This window comes from Xiphophorus couchianus, chromosome 19 (assembly GCF_001444195.1).
Source record: "Xiphophorus couchianus chromosome 19, X_couchianus-1.0, whole genome shotgun sequence".
In the NCBI taxonomy this organism is placed as follows: Eukaryota; Metazoa; Chordata; class Actinopteri; order Cyprinodontiformes; family Poeciliidae; genus Xiphophorus; species Xiphophorus couchianus.
In genome coordinates this window covers 14,953,126-14,965,854 of record NC_040246.1, presented here as the reverse complement: position 1 = coordinate 14,965,854, position 12,729 = coordinate 14,953,126, and the positions used below count along the sequence as shown (strand labels likewise).

At 37.7% G+C, this 12,729-nt stretch overlaps 1 protein-coding gene across 1 annotated transcript; it reads left to right on the top strand.

Annotated features, from left to right (window-relative positions):
• The first annotated feature begins 561 nt into the window (after positions 1-561).
• LOC114134332 (zinc finger FYVE domain-containing protein 1-like) lies at positions 562-12,675 on the top strand. The gene is made up of 11 exons (XM_028000868.1): positions 562-1,976; positions 2,694-3,198; positions 3,728-3,942; positions 4,129-4,235; positions 4,319-4,427; positions 4,543-4,640; positions 5,134-5,251; positions 6,788-6,958; positions 7,181-7,361; positions 7,468-7,581; positions 10,122-12,675. Exons 1-11 carry the CDS (start codon positions 1,476-1,478, stop codon positions 10,352-10,354), a joined length of 2,352 nt encoding a protein of 783 aa, XP_027856669.1. The 5' UTR covers positions 562-1,475; the 3' UTR covers positions 10,355-12,675.
• Positions 12,676-12,729: the final 54 nt, after the last annotated feature.

Here is a 12,729-nt window from a genome sequence, read left to right as displayed (position 1 = left end):
TATTCATTTTTGCATTAGGACAGTGTGAAAGTATCTTATTTGTTCAACTTTGTCTCTTGCTGCTGTTTAGATTTATGTTTTGATATTTCCCTATGACTTTCTCATAGTTTTAAAGTCCAGTTGTATTTGGATTGAACTATAAATATTGAAACAACTATAGGATCAGTATGATTGAGTTGACTTGTTTTGTAAAGTGCGTTGAGATGATATATTGTGAAATTGTACTATATAAACAAAGTGAATTGAAAACAGAATTAAAATCCATGTTGGTCTCTTCAGATTTTTGTTTATAAAATGTTAATCATAGAATTTCCATTTCCCTATGGGCTACATAGTTTAGATCTACCACATAAAATTCTCATGAAATACATTTAAGTTGGGATTGTAATTTGATAAAAGGTGAATTGGTGTATTCACCTTTTATATTGGAGATATACAGTAAGTGATGCTTATATCTCCAATTACCCAGAAGACAGTTTGCCATGTAGAACTACGTCTCCCGTCATGCCACAGCACTCTACTTCCTTCTTCACCCCTTTGACTGAAATAATCAGATCAGCTGATCTGACCTAGCAACAACACAACGTAGCTACAGAAACCTGCAAGGGAGGGGGGCTGAAGAACAAAACAATGACACGGCTCGGAAGGATTCAAACACAGTAAGACTTTAAAGGACTTTTAAAAACATAATTGGGAGGATTTCTGTCCCGGTTTAAAGCCAAACCAGCCGCAGTTACCAGCGGTTCTCTCACCGGCTAAATTTGTATATTCCTCTTCAGTTCAGTTGACAAACAGGAGGCTAGCTGCTTGTTTTGGACGGATGAAGAACATTAGCGTTTGCTGCTTGTCTGTGGAGAAAAAAAGTTAAAACATAAATAGCTAAATTAGGCCAGATGTAAGCCGAACCGATGCTGAATCATAGAAAAATAAATTTTATAAATTAGCTTCCTAAGCTCAGTTTGTTTTGCTAGCCAGCCTGTTGTTAGCATTGACATTTACACACATATTTCTGTCAGAAAAAGCTTGGTTCGCTTGGTACTATCTGTTCCCTCAGATTTGTACGATATTTATTTTTAGCACCACATTTATTTAGTTAGGAATTGAAGTTGGAAAATCAAAATTGATCACAGATATATCTGAGGGATGTGTTTATAAAAATAACCCAACCTAATCACCAACTTCTATTGCACTGGCAAGCTAACTTTGTGTTTAGCATATCTGTTAGCATTACTTTTAGCAACAATAAATGACAATATTTAAAATAGCTAACTCACCTTCAACATTTTTTATAACTTAAACAAGTTAAAAGCAGCTAAACCTGTCAGCATGCAAAATCTTAAGATTATTTATTAATATAGCATAATTTCAGTTCAGTATTACTTTGTGCATTTCACGTTAACTGTTTTTTTTTTTTGGAAATAGCTGCTGCTCTAATAAAGTAATAATCCGAATTTAAGATAATCTTCTAATAAACAATGAGTGGGCATGGCTCATCATCTGAAAAAGGAGTCAATACAAGTTTAACATGTCAAGAGAATTATTCCTGTGGTGGCTCCGAAGAGGCAGCATTCGAGTGTGATGACTGCAAAACCCTCCAGTGTGTCAGATGTGAGCTGGAGCTCCACCGTCAGGAGCACCTGAGGAACCACGACCGGGTCCCGGTTGGTCCTGGCCATGTTCCCTACTGTGACAACTGCAAAGGAGGGAATGGGGATGGCAGCAAACGCCTCAGGTCTGTGGTTCGCTGCCAGAATTGCAAGGTGAATCTGTGTCAGGACTGTCAGAAACGTACCCACAGCGGGAGCAGCAAGAAAAAACACCAGCTCATATCTTACCCTCCACCACCCAAACAAGCTGAAGTGAACACTGCCAAGACTTCTGTCCAGAACGCTGATGTGCCTGAGTCATCTGAGAAAACACGGCTTCTGGAGAAGGTGTCGAGCTTTCTCTTAGTTGATGAGAATGAAGAAATGCAGGTGAGATCTTCCTGTTCTTCCACCCACTGTGTTTCAATCACTTGTGTTTTCATTCAAAACGTTTTTCAGACAGACTGAAAATGTGTTTTGGACAAACCTCACTGCTGTTACTGAGGAACAGATCAAGTTTCTGATAACCAATATATAAATTGTCAAAAGGACTATATTCTGCAGTTTCTTGGCCATGAATCCAAAATTGTGTAATGTTTTGATTTCTTCATCAAAACATTACACAACATTACACATTACACAAGCAAATTCGAAGTTGCCACTTCTATTTTACCTTGTTACACGACACTCCATTGGTGTGGAAAAAAAAAAAAAATCACTAAATTGCTTCTGGATCGTTGGGCAAAGTTTTTGTGGAGGATGTTGTTTTTTTATCCTAGTCTTTTGGCAAAATTTGGAGTGTGCACCTTTTTTCCTCTTTTCAGTCTTTTTTCCCCATGATTCTCTGCAGTTCAATCCTGATACTTCTTGCAGAGTGTTAGAATGGTTTTCCTTAAAGTATTTTGGTAATAAGTTGCTTCTTGATTGCATAATACCATGTATTCAGAAACCTTCCTACCTGTTTGGTGTTACTCCCTTAATAACCTCTGCATTGGTGGCAGTCTAATCCCTTTGTAGAGTTGTCTTTTGTAAATTAGGTTTTTGTGAGGATTCGTTGGTCTTAAATTTTCTGGTTTATGCTATATACTCTTCGTTGTTCCTCTCCAGATAAAAGATGAATCGTCGTTCATGAGATGCCTCGGATGCAACCCCAACCAGCTGCTGAAGGTGGTGTCCATCTTTGGTAACACGGGGGAGGGCAAGTCGCACACCCTGAACCACACCTTCTTCATGGGCAGAGAAGTCTTCAAAACGTCTCCCACACAGGAGTCCTGCACAGTGGGTGTATGGGCAGCATTCGACCCCATCCATAAGATTGTGGTCATCGATACAGAAGGGCTGCTTGGCAACAGCTCTAAACAGGGCCAGAGAACTCGTCTTTTACTCAAGGTGCTCGCTGTCTCGGACCTCATCATTTACCGCACTCATGCTGACCGCCTGCATGATGACCTTTTCAAGTTTCTCGGTGATGCCTCTGATGCTTATCTGAAGCATTTCACCAAGGAGCTAAAAGCCACGACCGCCCGCTGTGGACTGGATGTCCCTCTGTCCACCCTGGGTCCTGCGGTGGTCATCTTCCATGAAACCGTCCACACCAAGCTCCTAGGTTCAGGTGACACATACTCATTTTCCTTGCAGCAAGTAATCACTTTGCATTGCACTTTATGTTGTGTAAACAATAGCCCTTAAAATGACAGTAAAACACTCCCTCTGAACACAAAATGCATTCGCATGTACAGGGGATGGATGGATGTCACATAACAGACTTACTGTATTTAATTAGGAGTTTATGTGAAACACCAACATAAAGTATCACATAATAATTCATTTGGACTATGTCTCTACCAGCTTTACACTGAATATTTTTGTCCGTTATATTCCATTTTAGCCCGTACTGCATGTTTTGTCTGATGTTACCATGTTTCACTAGGGTGATGTGCAGTATTGGTTTTCTAGTTTTGTTATTGCTTTGAGAATAAAACAATACACAACATAAATTAGAAGTCCTATTTGTTATTGCTATATGAAATTATGGTGTTAGGAAAAGAAAAAGGTTCTGTTTTTGCACATTCAGTGATATGAACACATCATTTGTTCAAAAACTTTGGTGAATGTCATATTCCGTCTTTGTCCTACTGTAGATAAATCATTGGAGAGTGTGGATCGGCTGCTATTGGAGCGCTTTAGGAAGCTTTCTCGTTTTCCTGAAGCCTTCAGCTCCTTCCAGTATTGGGGCACGCAGACTCTCCGTCCTCCTACCGATTTCCGGGGCTTGCAGAATAAACTGGAGCAGCTCCTGGATAACAACGCCACGCGTTCTCCTCGTACCCCGGGCGTCATCTTCAAAGCCCTGCAGGTAGAGCTGCATGTCCGCTGACTTTTCAATAATTAATCTGCTTTAATCTGGCTGGATGTTTAGTAGACCTTGCTGATCTTAATGAATGACACTGAACATAGTTTAGGCTAATTTGTAGTGTGACTGACTCTGTTTAGTTGAGGTTATAATTGAAAGTTTGTTTGTTTTTTATCACTGTTCTTGCAGGCATTGAGTGAGCGTTTTAATGGAGAAATCGCAGGTGAGGTTGCAGCACACAGCTGTTTCTTTCCTGATGAGTACTTCACCTGTTCCAGCTGTTGCCTCAGTTGTGGGTCAGTACTCTTGCTTTTTTAAAAACAACAACTGTTGCCCCATCTATTTCAATGTTCTTAATTAATAATTGCATTTATCACAGATCTGGCTGCAAGAATAGTATGAACCACCTACAGGAAGGGTCGTACCACGAGGCGAAGCAACGCTGCCGTTACTCTGCGCAGTATGATAATCGGATTTTCACTTGTAAGGTAAGCATAGTTGCTCAACTTTAGTTTTTGTTATTCTGTTTTGAGATACAATGCTAAAAATACACTTTCTTGATTAATTGATTAGGCATTACTTGGAATAATATTGTCATCTCAGGCTTGTTATGAAGGAGGGAAGGAAGTGTTGGTTGTCCCAAAGACATCTGCTTCCTCAGACTCCCCATGGATGGGCCTCGCCAGATACGCCTGGTCTGGGTGAGTGACGGGGAAGTTCACCTGGCAATGTTTATCCAAGCTTTACTCAACATGTTTATTACATTATACGAGGCACAGATCATTACCAGATACTCAAGGTGTAATAACCTTAACAGCATTAAGACTAAATATTGAAATAAAATTGCATAACATAATCTAGTGGATTTTATTAAAAACAACAAAAAAACCTATTTTGTAATTGCCAAAATTAAATAAATCATAGATTTTTACTGTTATATTCAGATATTCCTATAATTTGTAATTACTTGATGCATAAGCTTCAGCACTGATGTAGAATAAAATCACACACTTACTGGTTTGTAAATCGTAAATTCTTTTTAGGTTCAGAAAAACATTGATACTCATCCATATTTTGACATATTCAATTCAGTCCAAAAAGAGACACTGTCATTTTATTTATTTATTTATTTATTTTGTTTATATAATGAACATATTTAAACATATTTATATTTTTCTTTTTCCATATGTTTAGTTACGTGATTGAATGTCCAAACTGTGGAGTGATCTACCGGAGCCGCCAGTACTGGTATGGCAACCAGGACCCTGTGGACACAGTCGTCCGCACTGAGATCCAGCATGTTTGGCCTGGGGTAATAAAAGCAAACTGCTTGCATCTATTTTTAAGTGATATTATTGTTTGAAGTGAAGTTATTATGCAGTAAAAATATGTTGTATTACTTATGACTATATTTCATGACTATAAAATAGCTACACCTTTACAGCCACTTTTGCCATCACTCCTTCTGATAACATTTTTCTAAGGCTGCAAAGCTTATGTGACATAAAAGAAACATGTCAAGTTTTAAAAATTACTTTTTTGTGAAACATGTGCAGAACCTTGACAATTAAGACAACATAAACATTTCTACAAAATGAGAAATAATTTCTATAGAGTATTTCCTGATTGAAATACTATTTTACTATTAATATGATTAAAAAGTGTATTTTGACAGGGAATGAAGAAAAAAAGTGTGTACTTAGACAAACATGTATAGAAAAAAACATAGTTTTTCTTATACCATTTTTGTCCTTGTCTTATAAATTATTTGCATTATAATATAAATCACGCCCACATAAATTAGCCTTTTTGTTACTGTTATATGTAAAAATTCTACTGCGTTTTGCAGCAAATGAGCAGTTTTAATAACAATCACTGTGTTGATCCTGAAAAGCCACAGATTGAAGACCCCTGTCTTATAATTGTTCAAAGAGAAATTTATACTTTTGTCACTGCTTTCTTAGCCAAATAATATGCGTGTTGCATATATGATTACTGCAAGATCAGCGGATGGGCCAGGATCATTTTTTGATGACTGCAAGATCTGGAAAAGCACCGGACTCTTCCATTTCAAATGTCTCTGCCCAACTGATGCAAAAGAGCAGATTAACGAGCTATACACCCCCTGAGCCTACATAACTGTGTAGTAACACTGCAGCAAACTAAAGCTAGTTCCTGTCACATCTTTTAAGTCCAATAAAGTCAATTTGCTCCCAGTTTATGTAGTGCACACACGTTTGGTATTAGGATTAAGTTTTCAGAGATCTACTGAATCAGGATAGGACAAGTTACTTTAGCTGCTATGTCACTGTTAAGTTGTATTTTTTTACGCACTCAAGGAATAACTTCACTGCCCTCTGAGAGCTCTCACCCCAGTGGTCAGAGAATTATTATCTGAATTAATCAGAAAGTAGTTTGTGCTGTCAGATGAACTTTCAGTTAAAGGTATTTGGCACCCCAAGTACTTTGTAAGAGGAGAAATTGCATAATGTTACATGGTATTAGGTCATTGCAGTGAGATTTAAATATCAGTTGTGTAAATGCCTTAGCGATGGCCTACATATGTGGTATACAAGAATTGGGCAATTTATGCTGCATATCTAAAATATCCACATCACCTTGTCTTGGCTTGTAGTCAGATAATATATTATACTGTATTAAATGTTGAATTTCACAGATATGAACACTTTTTCAGTTTCAGATTTTTATTAAATGGCTAAAATCAGCTAAATAAATAGTATTTTTACTCATTGCTTCACAGATCCTCATTTCACAAAATCCAAACTGTCGCATGACGCAGACTTTGAAATATTGTCACATTCAAACAGATTCTTCTGTGGTTTTGCAGTCTGACGGCTTTTTAAAGGACAACAACAACGCTGCACAGCGGCTTCTCGATGGCGTCAATCTAGTGGCCCAGTCGGTATCAGAGCTCGGCGTGAAACCTGCTAAGGCTGTCACCTCTTGGCTGACAGATCAGATCGCCCCAGCCTACTGGAAACCCAACTCCCTCATCATGGTGAGTGACACAGACTCGCCCTCTGCCACTCGCCATCAGCAGCCAAGTCGACACTTTCATGTCCAGAGGGATGTTTACTCTCTATAGCTCTGTGCTCCTGTTGCACAACTTATGCATGCCTGTCACGAAATGAAATGGGGAAATACTGCTGGTTGCAGTCTCCTCCCTTCAGCTCTTGATCAATAACAACATGTGCTGTTATTGCATTTCCCTCTGTACAAGATGTGCCACAAGTGTCACGCAGTCTTCCAGGATAACGACACCAAGCATCACTGCCGTGCCTGCGGGGAGGGGTTCTGTGACGGCTGCTCCTCCAAAGCTGCTCCTGTCCCCGAGAGAGGTTGGGGTCTTGCCCCTGTCAGAGTCTGTGACGTCTGCTTTGAGCAGAGAGCTTCATATGCAGGTACGCCCACACATATTTTAAATGTCATTCCTCTTTGTGTTTATGCTGATATTTAATCTTTATGTGAGCATGCCTTTTTTTATTCAGGTTTTTCTTCTTTGTGCAGAAATACTTGCGTCAGAGCTTGAGGAGGAAGAAGGTGGAACTCTGGCCAGGAAGGTTGGAGAGGCTGTTACCAACACCATAGGCGTTGTGGCTACTGCTATTGACATCCCACTTGGTAAGTATTGCTTAAAAATCAGATATAGTTGTGTACGTAGGTATGGAAGGTTCAAAATGGGTAGTATATTGCCCCCTTGTGGTTGAGTCTCATAAAGCTAATTTTGTGGATAAAAATATCCCTAGATCAAGTTTCTGACAGCTGTTATGCACAAGTCAGGCCAATTAAACTCAAATAAGTGAGAAATAACAAACAAAGCTAATCACTTGCTTTAAATCAAACAATGACTTAAATTAAAAATCCTTATCAAACCAGAACTTCCTTTGCTTAAGTAAAATTATATGGGTATACTCTTGATCAGCTAAGAGGATAAAATGTGGCTTAAAATTTTGTATTAACTCTAAAGCCTGTTTTATACCTGCACATTTGATTTACCAAAAAATTATAATTTTAACATTAATGTTTAAAGAAGTGGGTTTGCCAAAAGTTGCTGTTTTTGCATCTGAATGACTAAGCCTCCATTCATGGGTCACGCTTTTCCCCTGCGCCACCATGATGTTCCATGAGCTACATTTTTACAGCTTGACAACCTTACTATTGTGATCTAATCAGCGATTTTTGATTTATTGCTCTTTTGCCATCTTTATTTTTTTTTATTCAGAACTCTATCCCTAATGAAATGCTCAAAGAAGTGTTTTGTATTTATAAGCACAAAAAAAAACTGTCGATGTTGAATTTCTTCAGTTTGCAGCTGTTTTTATGAAGGAGTTAGATCTAATCCCTACAGTAAGAATTGAACTCTTAATTGTTAAGAACTAGTTATTTCTTCTTCCTAACTCATTATCAATATGTTTCAGACACTGCAGCCTACGTTTCTGGCTAACTTCTACTAATTCTTTGTTAGTAGGTGCATTTCCTCCTCAATAAGTTTTTCCACGTCCCAGAATAGCTTCCTGATGCCTTTTTGTTTACTTTAACTTCAGTTTGCACTGCCTCTGTCTGTGTAAAAATAGATTATCAGGGTGCAAATGTGATCATTGCTCTAGCCCCTCCCTCAACGTCCCAAGTAAACTCAACCTTTTCCCCAAAAAAGAACTTAAAACGGCTGAATCGTCATGTGAGTATGTATCATAAAATGAATCTTTAACAACACTAATAAAAGGCTAGCTAGCAACAGAGTTGTTCATTGAGCTGAATTGTCAAATTTCATCTGCTGTGTTGAACTCATCCGTTTTTTATTAATGGATATATTGTGTAACACTAAAAGGAATTATTTGTGTCAGAAACATGGCTCTGTTGTGTTCAATGAGTGACATATTGTGACATTCTCTTGCCTGATTTGCTTCTTAAGAAATATATTGACTGTTTTAATGTGTTTGTTAGGTTATTGCATGCTAGCCTGATGTTGACCCAAATGTACTTCTGAAAGGCGTTGATAAATATGCTTTTGATAACCTGATATCCTGCTGGAAATGTCTCTGTATCCATGGCCATCCCTAAAATACCTCAGAGCAAACTCTACTCCAATCACAAGCAAATTAGACCACCTACTTACTAGTTTTTTTTATTTCTATGGTAACAAGAATCACACCTCCTAAAAATTTTATTCACCTCATAATAATGGTCCACTTGAGACATTTATGATTAAGAATATGCACAATCAGTGTTTTTGGTGCCTGTAGTTAGGTAAAAATTTGTTTATGATATAAAGTCAAGTCGAGCAAATCTCAATCTCGTTGTAATCTGTTGATGACAATGACAAATAAATCTTATCTTATCTTATCTTATCTTAAAAAGTGACATGTACTCTGCAGGTCTAATTTTTGTAAAGCATTATATACACTTAAGGATATATAATACTTCCCAGGTAAAGGGAACTTGAAGAATAACTTTCTCCACTATTTTGACTCAAAAGTCATGATGTTCATACTTTTTCCAAGTCTTGCATCATTACAAGTGCAAACATCAACATGTTTTATTGCAGTCAGAGCTAAAATTGAATGATTTAGATCAAAGGATACGCATGTGTTTGAATGGCTTAGTCAAAGACCAGACCTAAATGAGAATATGTGGCAGGACTTAAAAATGTACACAGACCCTTCATATCCAATTTGACTGAGCTTGAGCCATGTTGCAAAGAAGAATGAGGGTGGAGACATACCCCATTAACCAAAAGGACTTGCAGATGTAACTGCAGCAATATGTGGTTCTACAGAGTAGCTTCAGGTCCCCTGAATACAAATTCATGCCATGTGTTTTTCTAATTATTTGTAAAAAAAAAAGGATAATTTTCCTTCCACTTTACAGTGAATGCACTAACTTGTGTTGGCTTATCACATTTAGTTCCATTAAAAAATATTGAATTTTGTGATTATAATGTGACAAAATGTGAGACTGCTCAATATGCATGAGTACCTTTCCAGGACCTTTTCAGTAGCTCTAATGCTATCTATCATTAGACTGACACTAATTAGACTCCATCTTGATCTCGGACTCTTTTCTCAGCAATATTAATCTTCACCTTGCTGCTTTTATATATATTGTCGAAGATGTGTTGGTGTGTTGTCGATGACTATATTTTTGTTCCATTTTCTCCTTAGGCCTAGTGAAAGACGCAGCCCGCCCTGCCTATTGGGTGCCTGACCAGGACATCCTGTCGTGCCACAACTGCCAGCGCGAGTTCACTGCCAAGCTGTCCAAGCACCACTGCCGTGCCTGTGGCCAAGGAGTGTGTGACGAATGCTCCCCACAGCGTCGAACGGTCCCTTCGCGGGGCTGGGATCACCCTGTACGCGTGTGCACCGGCTGCAACCAGAAACCTGGAGAACTTTGATATGGTTGCTTTTCCTTCCTCTTAGCACTGGAGAGAATTGTTCACTCATTGGCAGTCTGTCACTACTCAGGTGTACACCTGCTACTCTAATGGATTGGTCTTGCATATATGGAAAGGAAAACATAGGGAATACTTCAATATTTTAACAAATTTTAATTTAAGAGTTCCTGTGGCCTTTCTAGAACACACAGAACATGGGGTTACTTGACTGATTATGAAACCTGAATTTTAGCTTCATATTTTGATCATTATGGACATAAATCCAGAACTTTTCCGTTAAATAAAGCTGTTGAGGTATTTTTCTATTATTAGAAAAAAGATTTAAAAAATGCATTATTTGAAAGACTGATTGTTGAAGATGATGGTTGGTTGCTGTGGTTATGACTCCAGCAAAACTTATCTTGACTGGTTGTTTCTGATCTTGGGCATGTAATGAAAGTGTGATATTTTATATTTGTTTAGGCATAACTGCAGGTTCTGTTGCATGCATGCATTGCAAGATTTTAGTTTTTGCACTAAGCCTTTTTTCAGCTGTTATAGGCTGTTGCTTAACATGGCCAAAAGTTAGGTATCCAGCAAAGGAAGTATGCAGTTCCAAACTGAGCTAAACTCTGCAACAGTAGTTTCAGATTTGGATTTCTGGTGTGCCAAAATGTATTCAGGTCATTGTGTCTGTGCAAATGTAATGTTTATATTCTATCATGCGATTTGTGGTTGTATGAACTCACAGAGGTGTGTGAATCTGACTTGTTGAAAAATATTTAAATGTTAATTATAAAAAAAATGCTTGTAAGCACACTGTCTGGCTTTACAGTCTCAGAGATCAATGGCCTTTTTACTTGTTCAGACAATAAGATCTGAATCAACCTTACCATATCTTTTGCCAAGTGGCAGTTTAGAGTTTAGATGTTACAAAATATTTGCATTTTATGTTCAGAATGTATTTTTGTGTGCATTTCAATACATGTACTACCTGCTCGTATATATGGATCATGGTATACCAGAGGAAAACAACATCCAGATTTCTCTCCAAACTAGTTTTTCATTATTCAGTAACCACACTGAACATTGGCACAGTACCTTGAAAAAGTATTTATACCCACTCTATTAAGCAAATCAGCAACTTTAATGTATTTTATTAGGATTTTAGGTCATACACCGACACAAAGTAGTGCTTAATTGTGAAGTTTAAGGACAAGGAAACATGATTTTTGATATATTTTATATATGATCATCTGAAAATTGTACTGTGGACTTTGACTGCAAAATTCTAACAAATTAATACATTTTGATGTATTCCATTGTACTTCTGTATAGCTGTTTAGAGTTGCAACCGTCTTGGAAAGTAAACCTCTGCTGTAGTTTCAAGTCTTTCGCAGGCTTTAACAGGTTTTTTTCCCATGGTTGCTCTTTATTTAGCTCCATCCATCATCCAATCATCTCTGACCAGCTTCTCTCTCCATGATTAATAAAAAAATCCCCACAGTAGGATACTACATTATGTTCAGTGCGATGTGTGGTGTTAGTTTTCCCTCCACACCGCAATTGTACATTCTTTTAATCTTTTGATGATAAATTTAACTGATAAGTGGAAATATTTAATGGGTGTCAGTACTTTTGCAAGGCAATGTGTGCGATAAGGATTATTGCAGCTTTTAACTCTTTGCATTTATGTAAGCTGCTATGAAAGGGTTTTTTTTGTCCATCCTCATTGTATTTTGTTTTTTTCATATTACTGTACATGTATATTTATATTTCTTGTGTTGGAAACTAAGCCAACTGCTCTTTATTTATTTTTATTTTATGTTTTTAGCCCAAGACTGGTATAGTGATATTCAGATCTAGTTGTTCTGACACTTTGTCTAGCATGATGTAACAGAGTTTTAACCTGGCTTGCACCATTGTTAGTTTTATTGAATAATCAGCCTGTTACACAGTGATGTCATGGAAAGCACGAAGGGGGGATGCCTTTGTTGGTTAAAACAAAGAAATATGAAGAAATATAGATCTTTGTGGACAGTTATCATTTTTCTCTGATCAAGGTTATCAGGCTGCCTGGTCTCACATAGATGTATTTGCTTTAATGTTCAATCAAACACTCCCCTAGCAGTCTTGCACATAATAGAATACATAATGTTGTAATCCTGTCTGTTCATATCTCATTTATCATGTTTTGACTTTTTTAACACTTAACACTTCTCATTTACAAGCAAGGAGGAATGAGTGATTTACTTTAAACTGTTTGAATCTGACTTGAAGAAGGCTGGTGGGGGAGTTGCAAAGGATTAAAGCTGTGTCAGCACCCGTCTGTCAAAACATAATCTGGAGCTGCCTCCATGTTTTTTAGTGCAAGTGTGTGTGTGTTTTATATCTCT

Excerpts from the sequence above, each read along its gene's own strand:
- LOC114134332 (XM_028000868.1), top strand. The coding sequence starts at position 1,476 with ATGAGTGGGCATGGCTCATCATCTGAAAAAGGAGTCAATACAAGTTTA. Across the intron at positions 3,943-4,128 it reads TCATCTTCAAAGCCCTGCAG|GCATTGAGTGAGCGTTTTAA; the intron begins GTAGAGCTGCAT and ends CTGTTCTTGCAG. Across the intron at positions 4,428-4,542 it reads ATCGGATTTTCACTTGTAAG|GCTTGTTATGAAGGAGGGAA; the intron begins GTAAGCATAGTT and ends TTGTCATCTCAG.